General features: G+C 44.1%; 1 protein-coding gene across 1 annotated transcript in view; it reads left to right on the plus strand.

Moving 5' to 3' along the window:
- WWC1 (WW and C2 domain containing 1) overlaps window positions 1-9,110 on the plus strand; it is a 389,597-nt gene extending 380,487 nt beyond the window's left edge. Inside the window, exon 23 of the mRNA XM_085617843.1 lies at window positions 8,037-9,110. Within this exon, the coding sequence (XP_085473969.1) occupies window positions 8,037-8,103 (67 nt within the window). The 3' untranslated portion in view covers window positions 8,104-9,110. The remainder of the gene's footprint in view (window positions 1-8,036) is intronic.
- The last annotated feature ends 10,886 nt before the right edge of the window (window positions 9,111-19,996 follow it).

Consider the following 19,996-nt stretch of genomic DNA (forward strand, 5'->3'; position numbering starts at 1 on the left):
CTTTACCTCGGTCTCTTATTCCTTCATCCACCTCATCCTCTCCCTCTCACTCCCCCTCTCCCCTTTTCCTCTCTACTGATCTCTCCTTCTCCCCCGTTAAAGTGTCTCATATTTTTTTGATGTAACGTAAAATTGTTATTATGGTTGTAACTTTGCTGACCTCATGTAAAGCGCTCTGATAACTACGGGTCTAGCCAGCGCTATATAAAACTCTTAAAATAAATAAATCTCCTAGGATTCTGTGGCCCAAAGCTGATGTCAGAGGCATCGTTAGGCTGCCAGTGGGGCGGATCTAACATCCAAATGTTGCCCCGTGCAACTTTTACACATGGCCCAAGTCTGTTTTTGTGACGTAAAACACAGATCAGAAGGAAGTAGCTCACGAAAAACACATCTTCAAACCTAGTGAGATAGCCACTTTTAGAAACATGTTTCCTAGGTAGCCCCTTTAAAATATTTTCCTGCATACAGCACCCTAGAAGTGGCTCCAAAGAAAGATGAGCGTTTCAGAAATAATAATCACTAAACAAAGGCGGGTGTGTGTTTTTAGTTGGAGCCTGGACAGCGCATGCGCTGCTCTGCGAGCCATGCTGTATTGCAGTATGTATTTGAAGCTCAGCCAACTCTCTGCCCATGTTTGTCATTGGCTTGTGTCATTGTCCTTCATAAATGCTGACTTCTGATTCGCTATTTGGCTTGTTAGTCCCTCCTTAGTACTGCCTTGTCTTCATTTGTAATCTCCCATGAGGACTGGCCCTTTTACTTCGGTTGTTACACGGTACGTCTTCTTTAGTCTGTAAGCACTATTTTCTCTTACTGCAGGAGGGTCTCTCCTGCGTAGTTGTGACCACTGGCTTGTTTATTTAACTCGTAGCAAATGGGGAGCTCTACAGGGGCCATGGGAGACAGAAGGGGGAACCTCAGCGATGCCTTCAAGTTTTTGGAATGCAGTAGGTCCTGCATTTGCGAGAGTTTAAGCTATTGGCATTGTAAATGACAATGCCTTTTATTTATGTTTTAAGAACCAATACATAAATAAAAGACATTGTCATTTACAATGCCAATAGCTCAAACTCGCGTAAATGCGAGACCTGTTGCATTGCAGATGCTTGCTTACATAGCAGGCAGCAACCTGTTTCTAAGCAATCCTACTCAGTAGGTAAAGGAGCTGAGTGCATGAAGGTCAGTGATTTGGCAATGATCACACAATATTAAGTGGGGAGACCGCAATTAGAACACTGAGGTTTCCAGATTCTATATAGGACAATTTATTCTTGGGGCAAGATCTTCTTCGAATTTCTCTTTGCTCAAAATGGCTGTAATTTCTGATATTTCTATGTTTCCCTTGTCTTTGTTGCTTGATTTTGCGCGCAATAAAGTGTCACTCATTGTCGTTGAAATGTCACTCATACGTAGACTTAAATTATGAAAATGTCACACATAGGAATCTGAAACCTTGGCAGCTATGCACGCAGCAGTAGGAGGCGCTGCGCTGCCTATCAAATACCGGGGACAGCAAGGCGGGAATATCCTTATTGATACAATGAATCAGCAACTGTAGCTGGCAAACCTGCGGGAGCAGGGTATGATCGCCAGGGTGCGCTGCCAGCCACATCAGCAGCTATAGTTAAGCATAGTATTTATGCAGGCAGGCATTTAGTAGGCAGTGCTAACGGCTTTGACAGCCGAGGCGCTATGCCTTTAATGTGTGACAATGCATTTCAGTGCAGTGATGCGGATCACCACACTGAAATGCGTTAGTCTCACGCCTGATGCGTGGTACTTGGCAGGACTGTGGAATTGTCATGCGCAGTGTAAGCTACATGTGAGACGTCCGAGGCACTGATACTGTGAGGCCACAATTAAAATTGCTAGCCACGGTATTCTGCTGCCCACATGTGCATGTTACCACTGAACCGGCAGGTGACTATCAAGTATGTGGTTGCATATTGTCTTCTTTGTCGCACTTAACCGAGGCGACTTTTTGTGTAGTAATTAAACAGATTATTACACTGATCCCCCCCCTTCGACGTGTGTGTCCCTTTTGTGTGCAGAGAGCTGAGCTGGATCCATTGACAGCATCACAGCCTGCCCCTGACTGTCCTCCTTCCCGACCTCCCCTCTTTTCCCGCCCCGCCTTTTGTACTCTCTCTGTCACCAAAAAATCAGGCCTTCGGACTGTGCCGTCAAGAAAAAAAGTATTCCCAGGACTGAAACCGAATCACTTTAACTCCCTCACACAAGCCTTTAACTGGCACCTGAATGCGCTTTGTGGACTAATCTGATGCATCTACACCTCTGGGCCGCCCTTTGTGCCCCTCTCCCTGCCGTTCCCCAGTGGAAGTAACCGCCCCTGTCAGAGAGAAGAGCGCGCAAGCTCCCACCTGGATGCTTTTTGGCAACAGAGGCAAGTCACTCTTACACTTGGTTTGCAGTGTGGTTTAAACTTTATTTAGCGCCACGGGTTGGTTGTTGTGTTATGTTATATAAATTTATAACTCGTGCGGCTACTCATGAGTGTCCCGGCGCGAAACTAAAGAGGGTAATGCACTTGGCTTCAGGTGAATAGATGAGTTTTCAATTTTTTCGTGAAAACAACTGGATCCTGAACGGTACGCAGGACAGGAGGAAGAGCATTCCATGCAACCACCGCTTTCACTGCAAAAGAGCTGCCCCCTATCCTCTGACGCTTGAAACACGGGACCTGGGCATAACATAAGGATGAAGGATGCAAAGAGGGTGCAGGAACATAAAAGGAGAAACGCCTCTGTAAGTAAAGAGGGCCACCCCCGTGAAGCGCACGGTGGGCCAAAATCAAGAGTTTAAACTTCACTCTGTCCACCATGGGAAGCCAATGAAGAGAGCACAACTGTTGATGCACACTGTCCCTAGCCGACAGCCCCAGTAGGAGTCTGGCTGCGGTATTTTGTACCACCTGTAACTTCTTCAGCAGGTAGCCTGAAACACCGGCAAAAACAGCATTGGCGTAATCCAGCCGAGACGAGATCAACGCACAGGTGACCGTTTCCCTTGCCACCAGCGGCAGGAGAGGAAAACATCTTCTAAAAGTTTTAAGCAGGCCAAAGCAACAGCCGGTCAGCTTCTTGATATGTATTGAAAAGGAATGATCTTCATCGAACCAGACCCCCAAGTTTTTTGCTGGCTTTCCTGTTGAGGTTGGTAGAGGGTGCTCAGGCTGTAAGCACTAATGTTCTCCTTAGTCTCTCTTCATTTCTCTGCGGTGGGGGTAGCTTTAATTCAGGTTCCTGGAGCGGGCCTACTGCATGTGCTGTGAGACTCGAACCATAACACCGTTACCTTACCGCGCAATATGATGAATGTATTGCGAGCCTTCATGCACCCTGAAACGGCATTGGATTGATTGATTTTTTTTTTTTTAAATGGGTCCAGTGACTCCGGTCGCTGCAAGGGAGGGACAGGGTGGGGTGGGATTCCTAAGGGGGTTGTGATGTCCCACTGCTTTTCTTTCTTTTTTTATTTTAACTCGGTGGATATAATGCATCTGAGGATGTTAGCAGTTTTTGACCTGCAGAAAATCGCTTGTTAATTATTCACATTGTGATTTCCAAAAAGGCAGGAAATTTACTCCAAGATAAGAATCAGTCTAAGGAAGTAAATGTCCTACTTTTTTTCTTAAACGAATGTAAGGTGGTGAAGTACTTAAAAGAATGCATATTATTATCTTACTGCAATAGCCAATATGAGAGGAATGATTTAAGACTAACACGATGAAATAGCAGGGAGTTCTAAAATGCCAGTACAATGAAGATCGAAAATAAAAATACTCACATTTTAATAGCTATCAAGTTTTCATATTTTGTACATAAAAAGACACAAAAGTGGTATTTTATTTTATAGGTGGTGTTTAAGCGTTGCATCTCACAAGTTAGGAACGGGGTCACTTAACTGCATATTACCCAAAATGCACTGAGTCGCAGAATGAAAGCCCAACATATATTTGACAGATCATCAGTTACTTACAGTTGGTATAATTATGCAAATGCTTCCGTGGTCCACCTGTAGGCAAAGCTCTTCTCTAGGGTGCACATTGTCACTGTACTGAGTAAGATCAAGGCTGGCTTTAGGGATGTCCGGCTGGTGCCACCACATCAGGCGCCGAACTCAAGGGGGAAGGACTGTGTTTTAAAATATCTTATGGGTCTAAAGGCACCTGTTTCAGAGTTTGTGTGTCCAGCAATTTTCTGGCAACAATAAAGATGCCAAGATAACTCTGGTGATTAATGTACCTACTGGAGAGATATTGGAGTTTTGTCTAGTGGCACTTTTGACTCCTCATTAAGTAGCGCAGAGGCAGCCACTGCCCATCTTTACGGGTGGAAGGGCCATGCTCCCCCACCTTTTTTTTTTTTTTTTTTTGCACAAGAAGATTGTCTGTCAGGCTGAGCAAAGGTCAGCCTGACAGACACTTTTACTGTTCAGGTCAGCTAACCAGGAATTAAACATGCGCTAAATGCCCAGGCTCCTGGCTGCCTGAACTCAACTGTGCCAGGCTGAAGATGTCACAGCTCCTGTGGGAGTGACCTTTTCAGCCTGGCAAAGTACCTCAATGCTTTACCCTCGTAATGGGGGGGAGCTTCATTGGTAGACCTGGGTGCTTCAGTTTAACCCCTTGTGTGCCCCGCCCTTTCCCCGCCCTGTGCCGGGCGTTGAATTAGCGGGCGGGGTTCATGACGAGATAGTCTCGTCATGGGCACAACGCAACCGCGGCCCATGACTAGACCATCTCGTCATGGGCACTCAAGGGGTTAAAGCCCTGAAGTGCCCAGGGTCGGTTGTCTATCACTGCACTTCATCACAGAGTAGGGTGGGGTTAGCAACTCTCACTAGCTCCATCCTAATCCATTTGCATGCTGCATATCATTGAATTGCATTTTATGAAGTTAGCTCCATGGATTACTGCTTCCTTCAGAGACATCCTTGTGTTACTTGCAGTTCTTGAACAACAATCCCAATATAGCACGGTGAGCTATGTACCATCATCAAATAGCTGAACAAAGCAAACACAAGTAGATGATGGATGGAGAGCTGAAACTTTTCAGACACTCACCCCGGTCACAGATCATCTTGGTTGAATCCATCATTGTTTTTTAACTCACTTCCCCACCCCAATTCAGACCAAGCCATTTGAAAATCAGTCTTGACCCTGTTCCTCGTGGGAACATTCCAGCCCGAACTGCCAAGCCAGGTTTTCCCTGGACCAGAAACAAGCATCTTGGGACCGGTTTTGGGATAACACCCCATATCAGCCAGCTAGCTTGAATCCAGTGGGAAAGGGAGCAAGGGACCCACGACTGTGCATATCCTGCCAACCTAGGGCAAACAAAGCAAACACAAGTAGATGATGGATGGAGAGCTGAAACGTGTCAGACACTCACCCCCAGTCACAGATCTGGGTTGAATTAATCATCGTTTTTTAGCTCACTTCGCCACCCCAGTTCAGACCCAGCCATATGCAAATCAGTCTGACCTTGTTCCTTGTGGGAACAGTCCAGCCCAAACTGCCAAGCCAGGTCTACCCTGGACCGGAAACAAGCATCCTGAGAACACCCCTCATCAGCCAGGCTAGCTTGAATCCAGTGGCAAAGTGGGCACAGGATCAAGACTGATTTGCATATGGCTGGGTTTAAACTGGAATGGCACGGGGAGCAAAAAAACAATGGATTTCGGCCCAGATCTCTGTACTGGGTTGAATGTATGAAATTGTTGTGCATTCTGTCCATCTATTGTTCTTTTTGCATATATCAAATAGCTGAAGGCATACTGCAACCTATAAGTTAGAAAAGTATGTTGTTTGTTATCCTAATGTTGCTAACAATGAGTTTGGATAGTAAGAAATCTGCTTTAGTAAAGCCATACCTAACCCCTGTGTTAGGTTTTAAATCCTGAGTTCTTCCTTCTCCAGGCCAAGCACTCTTAAAATGTACTGCCTACCAGTATGGGTGACCTGTGGCTCCTCACCTTGTAGTCCTCTTTGTCATATTTAACACTCACTATACATTGATTTACACACTTGTATGATTAGTTGTCGCTGTATGATGTATGTGTGGTAAAAAGTTCCCTGACACCCTACAATGGTATGAGTAGTGCTATAAAACAAATTAAATATCTGTGAGAGAGGGGCTATGGAGAATTGAAGGGAACTGTTGAGCAGGACCAGACTGGCTTACCCAGCACCAGGTGTTTCGGTGGGATGGCAGGGTAGGATCCAGTTTCACTGAACGTGGGCGGCGGTTTTGTTGCTGAGGACATGCCGGCCATGTTCCAACTTGCAACGCTTCTACATAAACAATGCAAAAACAAATGGTTTAAAGTAAGTAATAAGCACACTTTAAAACCACTTGCTTTTGCATTATTTATAAGCGCTGCACGTAACAATGTGGGCGGCAGGTCCCTAGCAACAAAAATGGCCCCCATGACAGTAAAAAAGAACACCACCCTGCCAGCCCACCGAAATGCCCACTAGCCAATGTGGGAGTTAGCTATTGAGTGAATCTGTGGAGAGGGAGGACATTGGGGGGCGCCAACAAAGATAGTCACACCGGCTGCCAACAGTACTAAATCCAGCCCTGCGTGATATGTATTGTTTATGGGTGCCATAAGGTTATATATTTATCATATGTGCATTTTATTGGGTACAATAAAAACAGATACTCTAATTTAGGCCCATGTACATGTCTTACTTGGATAGTGATATATTTTCGAGGATGCCTTTTCACTCAATGTAGAGATTTATAACTTCACTTTTTTTCTCTTAGAATGCAGTACATTTTTCAAAGGGCGTGAGAAATCCTTCTCCTCTGATCATACTCTGAGGGTGCAGCCCAGCAGTCAAACCTATACTCTAGGCTCTATGTTCTATTATGAATTAATATTTTGCCATCCTAGTTTTCCCTTTTTCTCTCTTTCCTTTATCATCACGGGGTCGCTAGTCCAAGTGGCTGATTCGTGCTAAATTGATTATAGTGGCTAGGTTTTCTGCAACACCTTCATAGGTAACACCACTTTGAATTCTGGGATATGAAGTCTCACTGTTCACAATACATGTGCAAGTTCAGCTCTTACACTCGCAAAAAGGCAAAACTCACTGAAGGTGTCACACATTTCACAGTTAGCTAAGTTTAGATTTGTTCATTTATGTGCAACTATTTGTCAATAGTACTGAGTGTGCCCTCTGAGTACACTGAAAAAGATAAAAAGCCCTCCTTTCAAAGAGGAACAGCTGATGACGAGTTGCCCACAGTGGCATAACAAAAGCTCCCGTGATGAGCGGGGGACAAGCTTCATGGGCACCCTTTGGCCCTGCCAGGTACCTGACCTGAGAGATTCGGACTGGGTCCAGAGCGTGGGGGGGCCCCCTGCATGTACTTTGCATTAAGTTTCGTTACGCCACTGAGTCTGTTTACTGTAGCTTGGAACAAGAACATGCATTAACCTACTGAGAATTATTTTTTTGGGGTGGTTTTCTAAATAGAGAACTAGGCACTTTAATAACATGGTGTATAGAAAGGAATTAAGACTGAGATTCGGAGCATATCCAGCTCACAAAACAGATTACACACTGTAGCTCGGACTGTGGGCCACGGCTCCCTGTGAGCAGACATACAATCACATCATGGTTTCAGGTAGTCTGATTTTTGCAGATTAGTGGGCAGCTCTTTCAGCTGGGTTACATAAATCTCTTCCCTCAATTCACCGGGCACATCACAAACCCCAGGTTGTCCTTATCAGACATGAACACACGGGAGACATGTTTGTCTGTCCCAATGTTGAGCAAATCAATCCTGCGCCCCCTTGAGGCGTTTATTTAATCGAACAATAGTTTGTGCTTTATGGCATTAGGTGGCATTAATTGTCATCAGCTCCTTTGATAATTGTATTTATATTCATGGTCCTAATGCTCACTAATCAATCTACACGAAGTAGATAACGTCCTTGCCAATTGCTTTCCTTCATTTTCTATGGCTGTTTTAATTGATGGTGTTTTCATCTTTCAGGGAGAAGATGGCGTTTTTCACGCGACCGAGGATAAACATTCCCAATCTCTCTGCAGATGACGTTTGACCACCATAAAGTATTTTACGTGTTGTTCTCTGTTGCAGGCACCGATACAAAAAAGTGTCATTTGGTGTTACTGATAAGTTTTATGGTGTTATGAAGGTACCAAGCTATTTGTACATTAGAACTCTGACCGGTTGTGTATGGATTTTTTTGGTTTAGTTTTATTCTTCTATTGATGTGAGAACCAGCATTAATTTTACAAGTTTGTATAGTTTGTATATTTAGGAATGTATTTTTGGGAAAGAAATTTTTAATGAAAAAAGGCAGCACTTGGTGCTGTATTATTCTTAAATACATATATGTTATTAGATTTTTGTACAGCTTTACTTAATAGAGGATTTACTACAATAAAATAAATTAAGGAAACCTCCTCCTTAAAAAGAGATTATAAATATATATGTATGTATACTTGTGTGATACAGATATTATTTGCCACTTGTGTTATCCCTGTTAAGTATTTTGTACATTTAAGAAGCGCAGGACCATTTGGAGCTGTAAAGTGCTGTGTATGACCTCTTTGTGAGCTGTGACAGTTTTGAGCGAGGGGTGACCGCATCCGGATTTGCAGATTGACTCCATCTTTCCGAAGCCTGCGTCAGAGGGAGGGGCGGGGCTACGCCTATTGACTGAGAGCTAAAGGAAGGAGTCAGAATCAATATTGGTTCCTGTGCTCTGGCTGAAGCAGCCTTAAACCAGATTTTCGTTTTTTTAACTTTAGAAATGTCTTAACAAAAGATGAAATATTTTGCTGTTGCTTTGACAGGGATGGTGAAAAAAAATCAGTTGTCAGACTTCTGATGCTCCAGCACTTGTATTCCCTTGAAGCTAACTCCACTGCTCAGATGTAGGTACACTTCATCCAGATTTACATATCACGGTTGGGCAGTGTGCTGCGACTATCCAGCAATCAGGAGCTGAGGAGGCCTGCTTAGCAGTCGAAATGAATTTGAATTAGTTTCCATTACTTTTTCCATTGTTCGGTGAATAGCAATAAACATGTTTGAATTTTAGCACTGTGATCCTGCCTTTTAATTCATACTAAGACACAGCATATGTATGGATTATGACTTGCAGTTTCAAAAGTAGCTAATGGTGTTTGAATTTTAGCACTGTGATCCTGCCTTTTAATGCATACTAAGACACAGCATATGTATGGATTATGACTTGCAGTTTCAAAAGTAGCTAATGGTGTCAGTGAGTGTGGACTCCAAGTATGGCGGTGGTGTACATTTGTGTTGAACGGTTCTTCGTCCCATAGGCAGGCAGTGTTGTAGGGCTAGGTAATAGTAGGCAGCCACACTGATCTTGATCAGTAAAGCCAACATGGCTCCATTACAAGCTAAAGGGGCAGCAAAGTGTCACTTAGCATAGGACAGTAAAAACCTTACACTAGTCCTTCCTATGGTACTTTCTGTTCCACCTATCACTTTCCTTTTCACTTTAACTATTCACATTGATGTGAAAGGAAGCAGGAATAATTCTTCTGATTGGTTGACATTTTGTTTTTAGTGACACTAACCATGTGGCGTTCACGCAAAAAAGAAAACCTTCACACAAAATTAGACACAACAATCAAAAGGCTATAGCAGTGCAGTTATGTGTAATGTGTAAAACTGTGAACTCTTAAAAAAAACACAAAAAAAACAACAAAAACGTATATAGTTAAAAACAAATTTGAATGGGCAATTTAAATATATGTTTTGATCAATATATTTTAGCCTGTCAATGTTGTACATAATATTGTTACATACTTTAATTATGGCTGCCATAACCGGTCAACTGTTATTTTTTTAGCTTTTCCTATGGCATTCTCTCCTTTTATTGGATTACATTTTTGCCCTGAGGCCTTCTAACACCATCTTACTTTTAAGATGAAAATAGTAAAAGTAAACCTGAAGTCAGTGACTCAAAGGCACATCTGAGACAGTTTTGGGCAAAGTGCTGGCGTACTAAGCTTTTTAATGGTGTAATTTCTGACATTCGTGGTGTGCTTTAATGTACTGAGAAATGTCAATATCTTTTTTAGCTCTAGCGTTTTAAAATGGACTCCCCTTGAAGCATTTTTCGTTTGCACACCCTGGTCTATGGCTTTATTAGCCCATAAATAAAGTAAAACACAAATATGTGCTCCAGATCATGAGTGGGGATGTTGTGAACCAGCAAAGAGAACACCGAGTTTAAGGAACTAAGGGCATGATTCAGAATTTGGTGAATATGGTACTCTGCTACAAACATGGCACAGGAACCTGTTCAAAAGAGTCATGTGGACTGCCATATTTCCAACAGCAGTGCCCCCACTGGCTCTGCATTGGAAACCCTACACAGACGGCCTGACATATTTGGGGCCATCGGTGTAGGAGCATCAGACCTCTGACTTATTTAGAGCAGAAAGCCTGAAACCCCAGCGGCCTTAAACAGGAACCAATAGATAACAAGCCTGTGCAATGCAATCGGTCTCGCATTTGTGAAAGTTAGAGCTTTTGGCGTTGCAAATGACAATGTTTTTTACTTTTGTTTGCAGTGGAGTGATTATATTTGAATAGCACTCTTGCCATTCGTATAACCTCGCGGCACTGGAGAACCAGAAAATGGGAAATAGGTTACGAGGTAGGTGAGGTGGAAAATAAATGACACCAATGGAAAAAGGAATAAAAAAATTGGGGAGGAGTTGCTGTAAAGGGTTAGGGATAATGTATAACAGGACAGAGCGTGATACTGGAGCAGGATATGTGCATGAGAGACAGAGCGAAAGAGGGTTTAGAGAAAAGTGTGCATAATGAGACATAGCTATCTTCTAGACTCTATATTACGAGTACCACCCAGATTGGCTACGACTTGCGATAAAAGTGAAAATTAGACACAGTAACAGTGAATTTGATGATGCCTCTGTGCTTGTGTTAAAGTTGTTCTTTAAATGCCTAGGGAATCATTAGCATTTTAATGGTGCAACTGTTCAATTGGTGTTGCGATGGGGACCTCCACGGTGTCATCTGAAGCAGGGCTGCCATATTTAAACAGCAGCCATTGAGGTTAACATTTTTCTTCCAGAATTTGCCTTCGAATGCATAGCTGGAGCTGCTACCAACAGGAAAAAAAACTCTGGCGGAAAGTATGCTATGTTTCACCCATTACGTAAATTAAATAACAAGTCCAACCCAATCAGCCCACCAGGAACTGGGTGTATTAATAATAATAATAAACTTAATGGTCCCTTGGGACTATTTCAAATAGTGGCAACCGTCCTACCTCAGTCGGCGGTACCCTGAATTAAACAGTTTTTTGTTGAGTGTGATGAAGACAATGTGTGAGCCTTCATTATGCAACATGAATCGATTATATACATTTCAAACATGAACTACAGAACATACAATTGTCATATAAAGTCAAAGTGTGCAGACGACGCAGTGAAAGAGAGGTGCATAAACTGATAATGAACACATTTTAAAAAACAAGCTTTAAGTGATATTCCCCGGCATCCTTTTACTAACAAGTACAATTCTGTTCAAAATCACAGCTCCATTTTTCAACAATGTAAAGACTGGCATTTCGACCATAGAGCTATTTGCAGGGTCTCATCTGGACAAGTTATCTGGAAAGCGTATTGGTTACAAGAGAAAGCACAAGTCCCATTTAGAAACAGAATTCTTGTGTGCCTAGCGTAGTGTTGAATAAAATTAATTTGGAATTAACTTATAATATCAAGATAATTAAAAGACTCAGAGTATTATTCCAGAGTACAACCATATAAAATGACATGAAGAATAGCATATTGTCATATAACTCAAATTACCGATATTTATTTGGTTCAAAACAATAGTAATTAACCCTGTGCGTATAAAGTGTGGCCAACCGTATCATCCCAAAAACCAGAACTTTCACCAATCAATATAGTCAAGTTAATGGCAGTCAGAGGAATAATCACATAAAAGGCCTCTCTTTTCGACACTGGAAGGATGAAAAGCTGAAGGGATCAGTTGAGACTGATTATGCAGAATAGAAAGGGATTTCTGCCGTGGGAGCATCGACGATTCATCTACATTCCTGTACCCTCCTCCCCCGATTTCTCTTAGTGCGCTGATGGAAGTGCAGTCTCACTTCATGTTGGGACCGCCCTGCGCTGCACAGAGTGGAGACAGGAATAAAATGCAATAGGTTTCACATGTAATCAGTGCTTGAAATGGAAAAATAGAAGTGCCGGTACTCTGCATCAGAGTACCTGCTTGTTTCTGAGAAGTTATGTTATGTTATGTTATTCACTTTTATTAGGCGCACAGCTGCCCCAGCGAAGGGGCGTCCTGGCGCCTGATCAGGTACACAACACAACAGGTCAAGGCCAAGAAAAGAGAAATCAGATAGCAGGGGCAAACAGATGTGTTTTAATGGCGCGTCTAAAAAGAGTCAGGCTGTTTAGGGCGCGAATATGTAAAGGAAGGGAATTCCATAGATCAGCCGCCAGAACACGAAAAGAGCGTCCTCCCATCCTACTCAGCCTGAACCTCGGCTTAGTCGCCAGATGGTAAGATTCAGACCTGAGAGACCGCGTGGGGACGTAAGGAGAAATAAGGCCCGCCAAAGCAGGGGGAGAGGAAAGCTTCAGGATCTTAAATGTCAGACAGAGAGCCTTAAATTTGATTCTCTGTCTGACCGGAAGCCAGTGAAGGGAGGTCAGAACAGCAGAGACAGAGCCTCGTCTCGGAAGGCCAACAATGGCCCGTGCAGCAGCGTTCTGCACCCTCTGAAGCCTAGTAGCCTCAGCCTCGTTGACTCCAAGAAGCAAGGCACTCCCGTAGTCCAGCCGGGAAAGAATAGAGGCCTGAACCACCAGTTGCCGAGTGGGGGGGTCAAAGAATTTGAGGACTGACCTCAGCCCTCGCAGAATACCAAAACAGGTAGCTGCTGTCTTCTTTGTATGGCTGGTATAAGAAAGATTGGAATCCAGCCACACCCACAGATTTTTAACTTCGGCCGCTGGAATGGGGGACACCCCGAGTTCAGAAGGCCACCACTGGTCTCCCCAAAGTTCCGCCTGCTTCCCCACAACCAGGACCTCGGTTTTCTTAGCATTAAGCTGTAGGCAGTTGCTACGCATCCAGCTAGCCACAGCTATAAGTCCTGCACGGAACCTGGGCGCAGTCACCTCAGGGTCCCCACTGAGTGTCACCGCCAGCTGCGTGTCGTCGGCATACGATGTCATGGTAAGGCCACATTGCCTGACGACAGCGGCCAACGGTTTCAAATACAAGTTGAACAATGTGGGGCTTAAAGCAGAACCCTGAGGGACTCCCAGTTCCAAAGAATGGAAAGAGGACTGGCCAGGTGGAATGGCTACTTTGAAAGACCGGTCCAAGAGGAAGGAGCGGAACCACTGAAGAGCCTTCCCCCCAATACCCACTTCCTCCAAGCGCCGCATCAGAATGTCATGAGACACCGTGTCAAACGCGGCGCTCAGGTCTAACAATAGGAGTGCCGCAGTCTGCCCCGCATCCAGCACTGACCGCAAATGCTCGGTCATGAAGAGCAAAGCAGTTTCAGTGCTGTGTTGGGCGCGAAAACCATTTTGACTCTCGTCAAGAATGTTATTACGAGAGAGGTGGGCAGACAAGATGGAATTCACGTGTGCCTCAGTGACCTTGGCGGTCCAAGGCAGGAGGGAGATGGGCCGGTAATTCTCCGGGAGCAAGGGGTCAGAGTTGGATTTCTTCAGAATAGGGCTGACCACAGCTTGCTTCCAGGATGGCGGGACCACGCCCTCACTGAAGGAAAGATTAATCACGTCCAAAATGGGTTCACGACAGAGAGGCGGGAGACGAATAAGGAACTCCGGCTTCAATGGGTCTAAGGGGGAGCCAGATTTAATTTTAAGGCTCAGAGTGTCAAATACCTCGTTAGACATAGCCGGCAGGATGGACAGAGTTTCGGACACCGGGACCTTCATATCACTAAGAGCATCCCCGAAGACAGATGGTATAAATCCTCGATAGATTGTCTGCACCTTCCCCACGAAAAAGGATGCCAAACTTTCACAGTGAGAGTCCGTGCAGATTTCTTGCGAGGTAGCCCGTTTCCCCATCAGGTCTTTGAGTACCTTGAAAATTAACTTAGAAGGGTTAGGGCTGTTGGAAAACTCAGCTGCATAGTAAGCGGCCCGGGTTTGACAGATAGCTCTGTGATAGGTCTTAAGCTGGGCAAAGTACAGTGATTTTAACGTGGGATCAAAGGATTTTCGCCAGGCCCTCTCAGCTTGCCTGCAGGTTCTCTTAAGTTCGGCAAGAGTCTCATTATACCAAGGGCTGCGATTTTTTACGTGACATTTAGCCCAGCGCAGAGGTATAAGAGAATCGAGGGCAGTAAGGACCCAGTTGCAATACTGTTCATATCCCTGTTCCACATTCTGCAGTTTGCCCAGGGGTTGTGCCTCCAATATCCTGACAAACTCCTCCAACTTGAGTTTACGCCAATTGCGCTTTAAGATCTGTTTATCCACAGGTTTAAATTGCGGATTTTCTAGGGGGCATGACACCTTGACCAACAGATGGTCAGTCCAACCCACCACCATCGGGTCAGATGATCTAGCCCGAACTAGGGTGGTAAAAAAGGGGTCAAGTATATGACCTCCTATATGGGTGGGGGATGTGACTAGTTGGTTAAATTGCATCGCTTCCAGGTCCGCTAACAAGGAGCTGATGGATAGAGATGACGTCTGATCAAGATGTATATTTAAGTCACCTACTATGCTAAAGTTAGCACACCTAGGAGCCAGCGAGCCAACCACATCCGCAAGGGCAGCCTTAAAAGCAGTGTCGTTCCCCGGTGGACGATAGATAAGCACACCACTGAAGGTAAATTGATGACTAACCCTTACCTTAAACGAGGCGCTTTCACACATTGGAAGATCAAAAGCCTTCCACTCAGCTGGGAAGCAGGATTTAATCGCCATGGCTATACCACCTCCCCTAGTCGAACGGTTCAAGGTAAACACCGTGTAGGTAGAGGGGAAAGCCAGATATATAATGGCAGTGTCAGCGTCCTGTAACCAAGTTTCGGTAAGAAAAATGATATCAGGAAGGTCCGTATCTATCATGTCCCGTAGTGACTGATGGTGCTTGACCAAAGATCTAACATTCAAGCTCCATATATTAAGTTCCTGCTCGGTGCAATCCGTATGAATGCCACGAGCAGTCCCTACAGCAAGTCGTACCCCATTGGGAGTAGCCAGGGAAAAACTGCCGCAAGAACAGTCATAAGGTCCCGAGAGAGGAGGTACAGGGACAGAGTTACACGCCAAAAGGCTGTCTCTTATGGAAAAGAGATCAGCACGACCGTACCTGAGTGTCGCTATGCTACACATGATGGTGCAATGGCAGGAAGCCAGAGTCCATAGCCCGCACCCGCTACCTCGACGCGGACGAGCGCAGACGGGCAGGACTCTGGCACGACTCCGGCTAAGCGACGGCGTCCCACTGCGCGTTCCCGCTGCGCAAGGACACACTCACCCCAATCAAAGATGGCACCCACAGCTATCCAGCCCCAGGACCCGGACCCGCCAAATGGCGGTGAGTTTTCACCAAATTAAATGCGAGTAAGGGGACAGAAGCCCAGCAGTGCCGGTACTCTTCAATTCAAAAGTATTCACTTCCCTTGAGAAGTGCCGGTACTCTCTCTCTCAAAATAAAAAAGTGCCGGTACTCAGTACCGGACAGTACCGGCCCATTTAAAGCACTGCATGTAGTACGGGAGGGTCTCCGAGCCTGTCTCACTGAGCACCAGCAAGCCACATAGACTTCACGGGCAAGATCACAAAACAAGCACAAATGAACGTGAAAAGAAGTTTAAAACAAGCGCAGCCCACAAACCAATGTTGGTGGGTACAAACTTGCACATTATCGGTGAAATGACAGAGCCTATAAACGATGTTGGAAACCTGTATCACCATGAATTCAGTGGCTTTGTTCAAGCATATTGCAGCCAAACTAGATTAAAATTAAAGAAGTCCTCTCTGCACATTTGAGTAACGGTTTTGTGATTAATGCCCAATTTTCGATTAAAGTATTGGGCTAAATAAATATAAAGCATTACATTTATATATATTTAGCGTATGTGCTCATTCACCATTTGATTAAGGGAAACGCTACATTTGTGTCGAAGGGTGGGTGCTGCGTTTGTGTCTGAGGGTGGTGGGGGGGCGGAAGCAGCGACAGGCATAAAGCAATCTTTAAAAAAAAGTTCTCTAAAACAACAGATGAAGAAAGTAAGAGTAAGGAGTCTGTGCTTGGACGGTGCTCCTTAGCCTTGACCGGAAGTAAGGTATCAGCTGCGTGAATGACTTAGGAGGCAGCAAATAAGAGCGACGCAGGAGTGAACCAATGGTAAGTAGCGGGCGTCAATAAAGTTGTTTTGTTGAATACAACAGGTCTTGCGGAAAGCGCATTTGCACTTCCATTAGCTCAACCTACAAATGACCCCCATGCCCTGGGAGACAACTCCAAAGGTGTAAGGGCGATTAGTTTTATGTTTTATAAAAATGCACTCCCAATTTAGGAGTTTGTTTTAGAAAAATGAAAAAAGTTTAATGAGCGGCCACCTGAAACCTTGTCGATGCTCAGCTGGGCCGACTTTAGCGCTAGTGGTGCCAGCGGGACAATAGTTTCTGGCGCCCCCACCGATGACCTCTTTCACAGATTCCCTCATGAACTGCTATAATAAATGGATAAAAGGATCTCTGTGACATAGGCAGTAACCCATTGAGAAATCCACATAAAATACAGTTTTAAGTTCTCCAGGGTACACGTTATTTGAAGCAGGCACATTAACCCTCTGTGCTACTTTATGATGAGTCAAACTGCCACTAGACAAAACTCATATCTCTCTCCAGCAGGAACATTAATCACCAGAGATATCTTGACATTTCTATTGCTGCGTGAAAACTGCTGGACACACAAGGAACTCTGCAGCAGGTGCTTTTAAAACCGTGAGGTATTTCTAAACACAATCCGCTCACCCAACGACAACCCTCTTCGCACCCTACCCCCCACGATGTCTGCGCCAGGTGTGGCTGCACCGGTCGCACCGCCCTGAAGCCGGACCTCCTGCTCAGCAAACTTTCAGTCCCTTCAGAGTAGAGAAAGTGGCAGCAGCTCCTCTGAAGGCACAAAGATCTTTGCTGTATAGGGAGAGAGCTTAATTTAATATATGGTTGGTGCTAGAGGAAATTATATGCATCCCCCCTAATGGGCAACGGGCCGACCGACATACTATAAATTAGACTCTAATCTATCAACAGAAATCCTTTCAGCTGTTCACCATTCACGCTGAACTTTAATGGCATGGCATAAAAGCAGTTCCCATGAAGCAGACTGATTAAAGCAATTTTTTCATACTTTGGAGTACATTTTCAGAGTTTTGCCTGTTCTCAGTACACAACATTAAAAGCACGTGCATTCATGGTAGTACTTCAAGCACTTTAGTGACTATGCGATTCTCCATTTACATATTAGAATTGAGACCAGTGGCGTAGGAATGAGATTTATCTGAAATGGCTTTCAAACCTAGCTCCCTGGTGAGGTACAAAGAAATCCTGAGAACCTGATTATGTAACCCTCAGATGTCTCTTCTCCCTCATACCCATATACATGAAAACAATAGCATGGGTATGTAGGTCCTGTAGGTAATAACTAGGTTAACATCCCACACACTCTGCGATCTGTGCACACATAGTTAAAGAGATCCAGGATACGGTGGGTTCCAAAGAATTTGCTCAGTCCTCTGTATACCTTTCTTTTAACATGTATACACATGAATCTATGAGCCCTTGATGGTTTGAGATTAGTAATACCTTCGACATGAATGAATAGTTGTACCAGGGGAATATTTCATTGACAACCCTAAAGATAAGTAGCCCTAGAAATCCTAAGGGAAGGCCTCTCATCCGGCTGCTGTTTGCTGGCTTCAGTGGGGCACAATAAAATATTTTGGGAGACACTATTGGCTGTCTCCGAAAAGGTAGAAGAACAAAAAATGAGTTTGTAAAGTGAGAAGTATATTCAGCTATATGGGAGAGGAGTTAGTATAACGGCTAGGGCAGTCGACCTCGAAACTGGGTAACCGGGTTCGAGTCTCGGCAATGACGCTGAACATCCTGTGATTCTGGGCAAATCATTTAATCTCCCTCTAAAAAATGAATGTGTCCTCATGTAACGCAATTGGTGCTATGTAAAGCGCTCTGATACCGTTGGGTCAAGTTCACGCTATATAAAACTCCGTAAAAATAAATTAAAAAAGAAAAAAACAACTTAATTATGTTCCCTCTGAACAAAGCCATTGGCCTACCACAAGCATCATTGTGCTTGGATGAGAGGGACAGGAGTGCCTGTGCTTGCAGATAGCATCCCAGCACCATGTGGATTGGGGAGACCAATAGGCCAGTTGTTGAAAGTCCATACATCTCTTTCTACAATCTTCCTATGTGTATTACCCCAAATCACAGTGCATATCAGAGGCGAAATCAGGAGCTTGTTTTGGTTTTTTTGAACCTGCGAGAGAGGCGCCTTCTTCTCTGACATCAATTTTCCTTTCAAAACTACTAGAGGCTTTCAAAAGTTTTACCCGAATATTCATATTTTTTTGTGCGAAAGTCCATTTCTTTTGCTGAAAGCACCTATAAAAACAGAAATTAATATGATAAATGCTTCCTGCCCCCCCCCTCTACCCCCCTCCCCTCGGCGTGTACCAGATGAGTGTACTGCAAGTTTTTGCATCACATAGTTCTCGCATTTGTTTATAGACATGGGAACTAATATTACGTCTTTCTGAGGAAGAAACAAACTGTTTTGTAATACTTTCTCTACACCAATTATCCATATCGAATAGCTACAGGGACACTGACATTAGATAAGCAGACCTATTTATTTCTCGGTCTTATGCAAAAACATTTAGGCGGCTTGGTCTACTGCTGTGAAAGCTCTAAATAGTTTTCTTATTTGAAAGGATCAGAAATGTGGATTAAATGTATAACAGAATAAAGTCTGCACACAACATATGTGCTATCATCAGACCGTGATCTCCTTTCATCATCCAGTCAATAAACTTTACATTTCTGTCTGCATAAGGTTTCCTTAAACCTCCACTCCAGTTCAGGAATGCTGGTGTTTGCACGGGAACAGCAACTTACGTGTAGCATTATCGGTTGATGTGCTTTATAGAATATTAGGAATGCAGAAAAGACCTGAAGGCTGACTGAAAAAAATGCTTTTGAACAAACTAACATAATACGCTTCCAGCATTTAGCACTGTGGAAAACAACCTAGCTAATATACAGGTCCAGTGAATAACGAAGCTTATCAACAACAATGAAAACAAATACCTCTACAGAAGATTTTCATAAAATAACTAGGAGAAATGATCAAAAACATGTCTGACAATGATTAATAAGAGCTTTGGAAAAAGGCTGTTGGTGGCAGTTCAGAAAAGTTCTGAAAGACCACTACAACGCATAGAAAGGATGTATACATCATTAGGTCTCACCTACAGACCACCTTTCTCTGTCTGTTTGCAAAAGACGTCTTTAAGACCATACCAAAAACTTAGTGGGCTTAAACCCAGTCCATTGTTTATCATTGGTCGACCTTACTGTCACTCTCACCTTCTTGCTTCTTATTTGATGACTTGTCTTCCTCCTCCTGTGTTTGTCCCTCACCCGTAAGGTATCCTCTGTATCTTCCTTTTGTTTGTCTAGCATGTATCCTTCCACTGCGCATGTTTAGGGAACTACTTTTTTTTATCTTTTTATTATGCTTTCCATGATAGTGGATATGTTTTCTTGTTCTTTCATGTGTGCTGTTTATGGCCTCAAATACCCTCCATATTGCTTATACTTCATCTACCCCGCCCCCCCAACCCA

Source organism: Triturus cristatus, chromosome 7 (assembly GCF_964204655.1).
Source record: "Triturus cristatus chromosome 7, aTriCri1.1, whole genome shotgun sequence".
Lineage (NCBI taxonomy): Eukaryota > Metazoa > Chordata > Amphibia > Caudata > Salamandridae > Triturus > Triturus cristatus.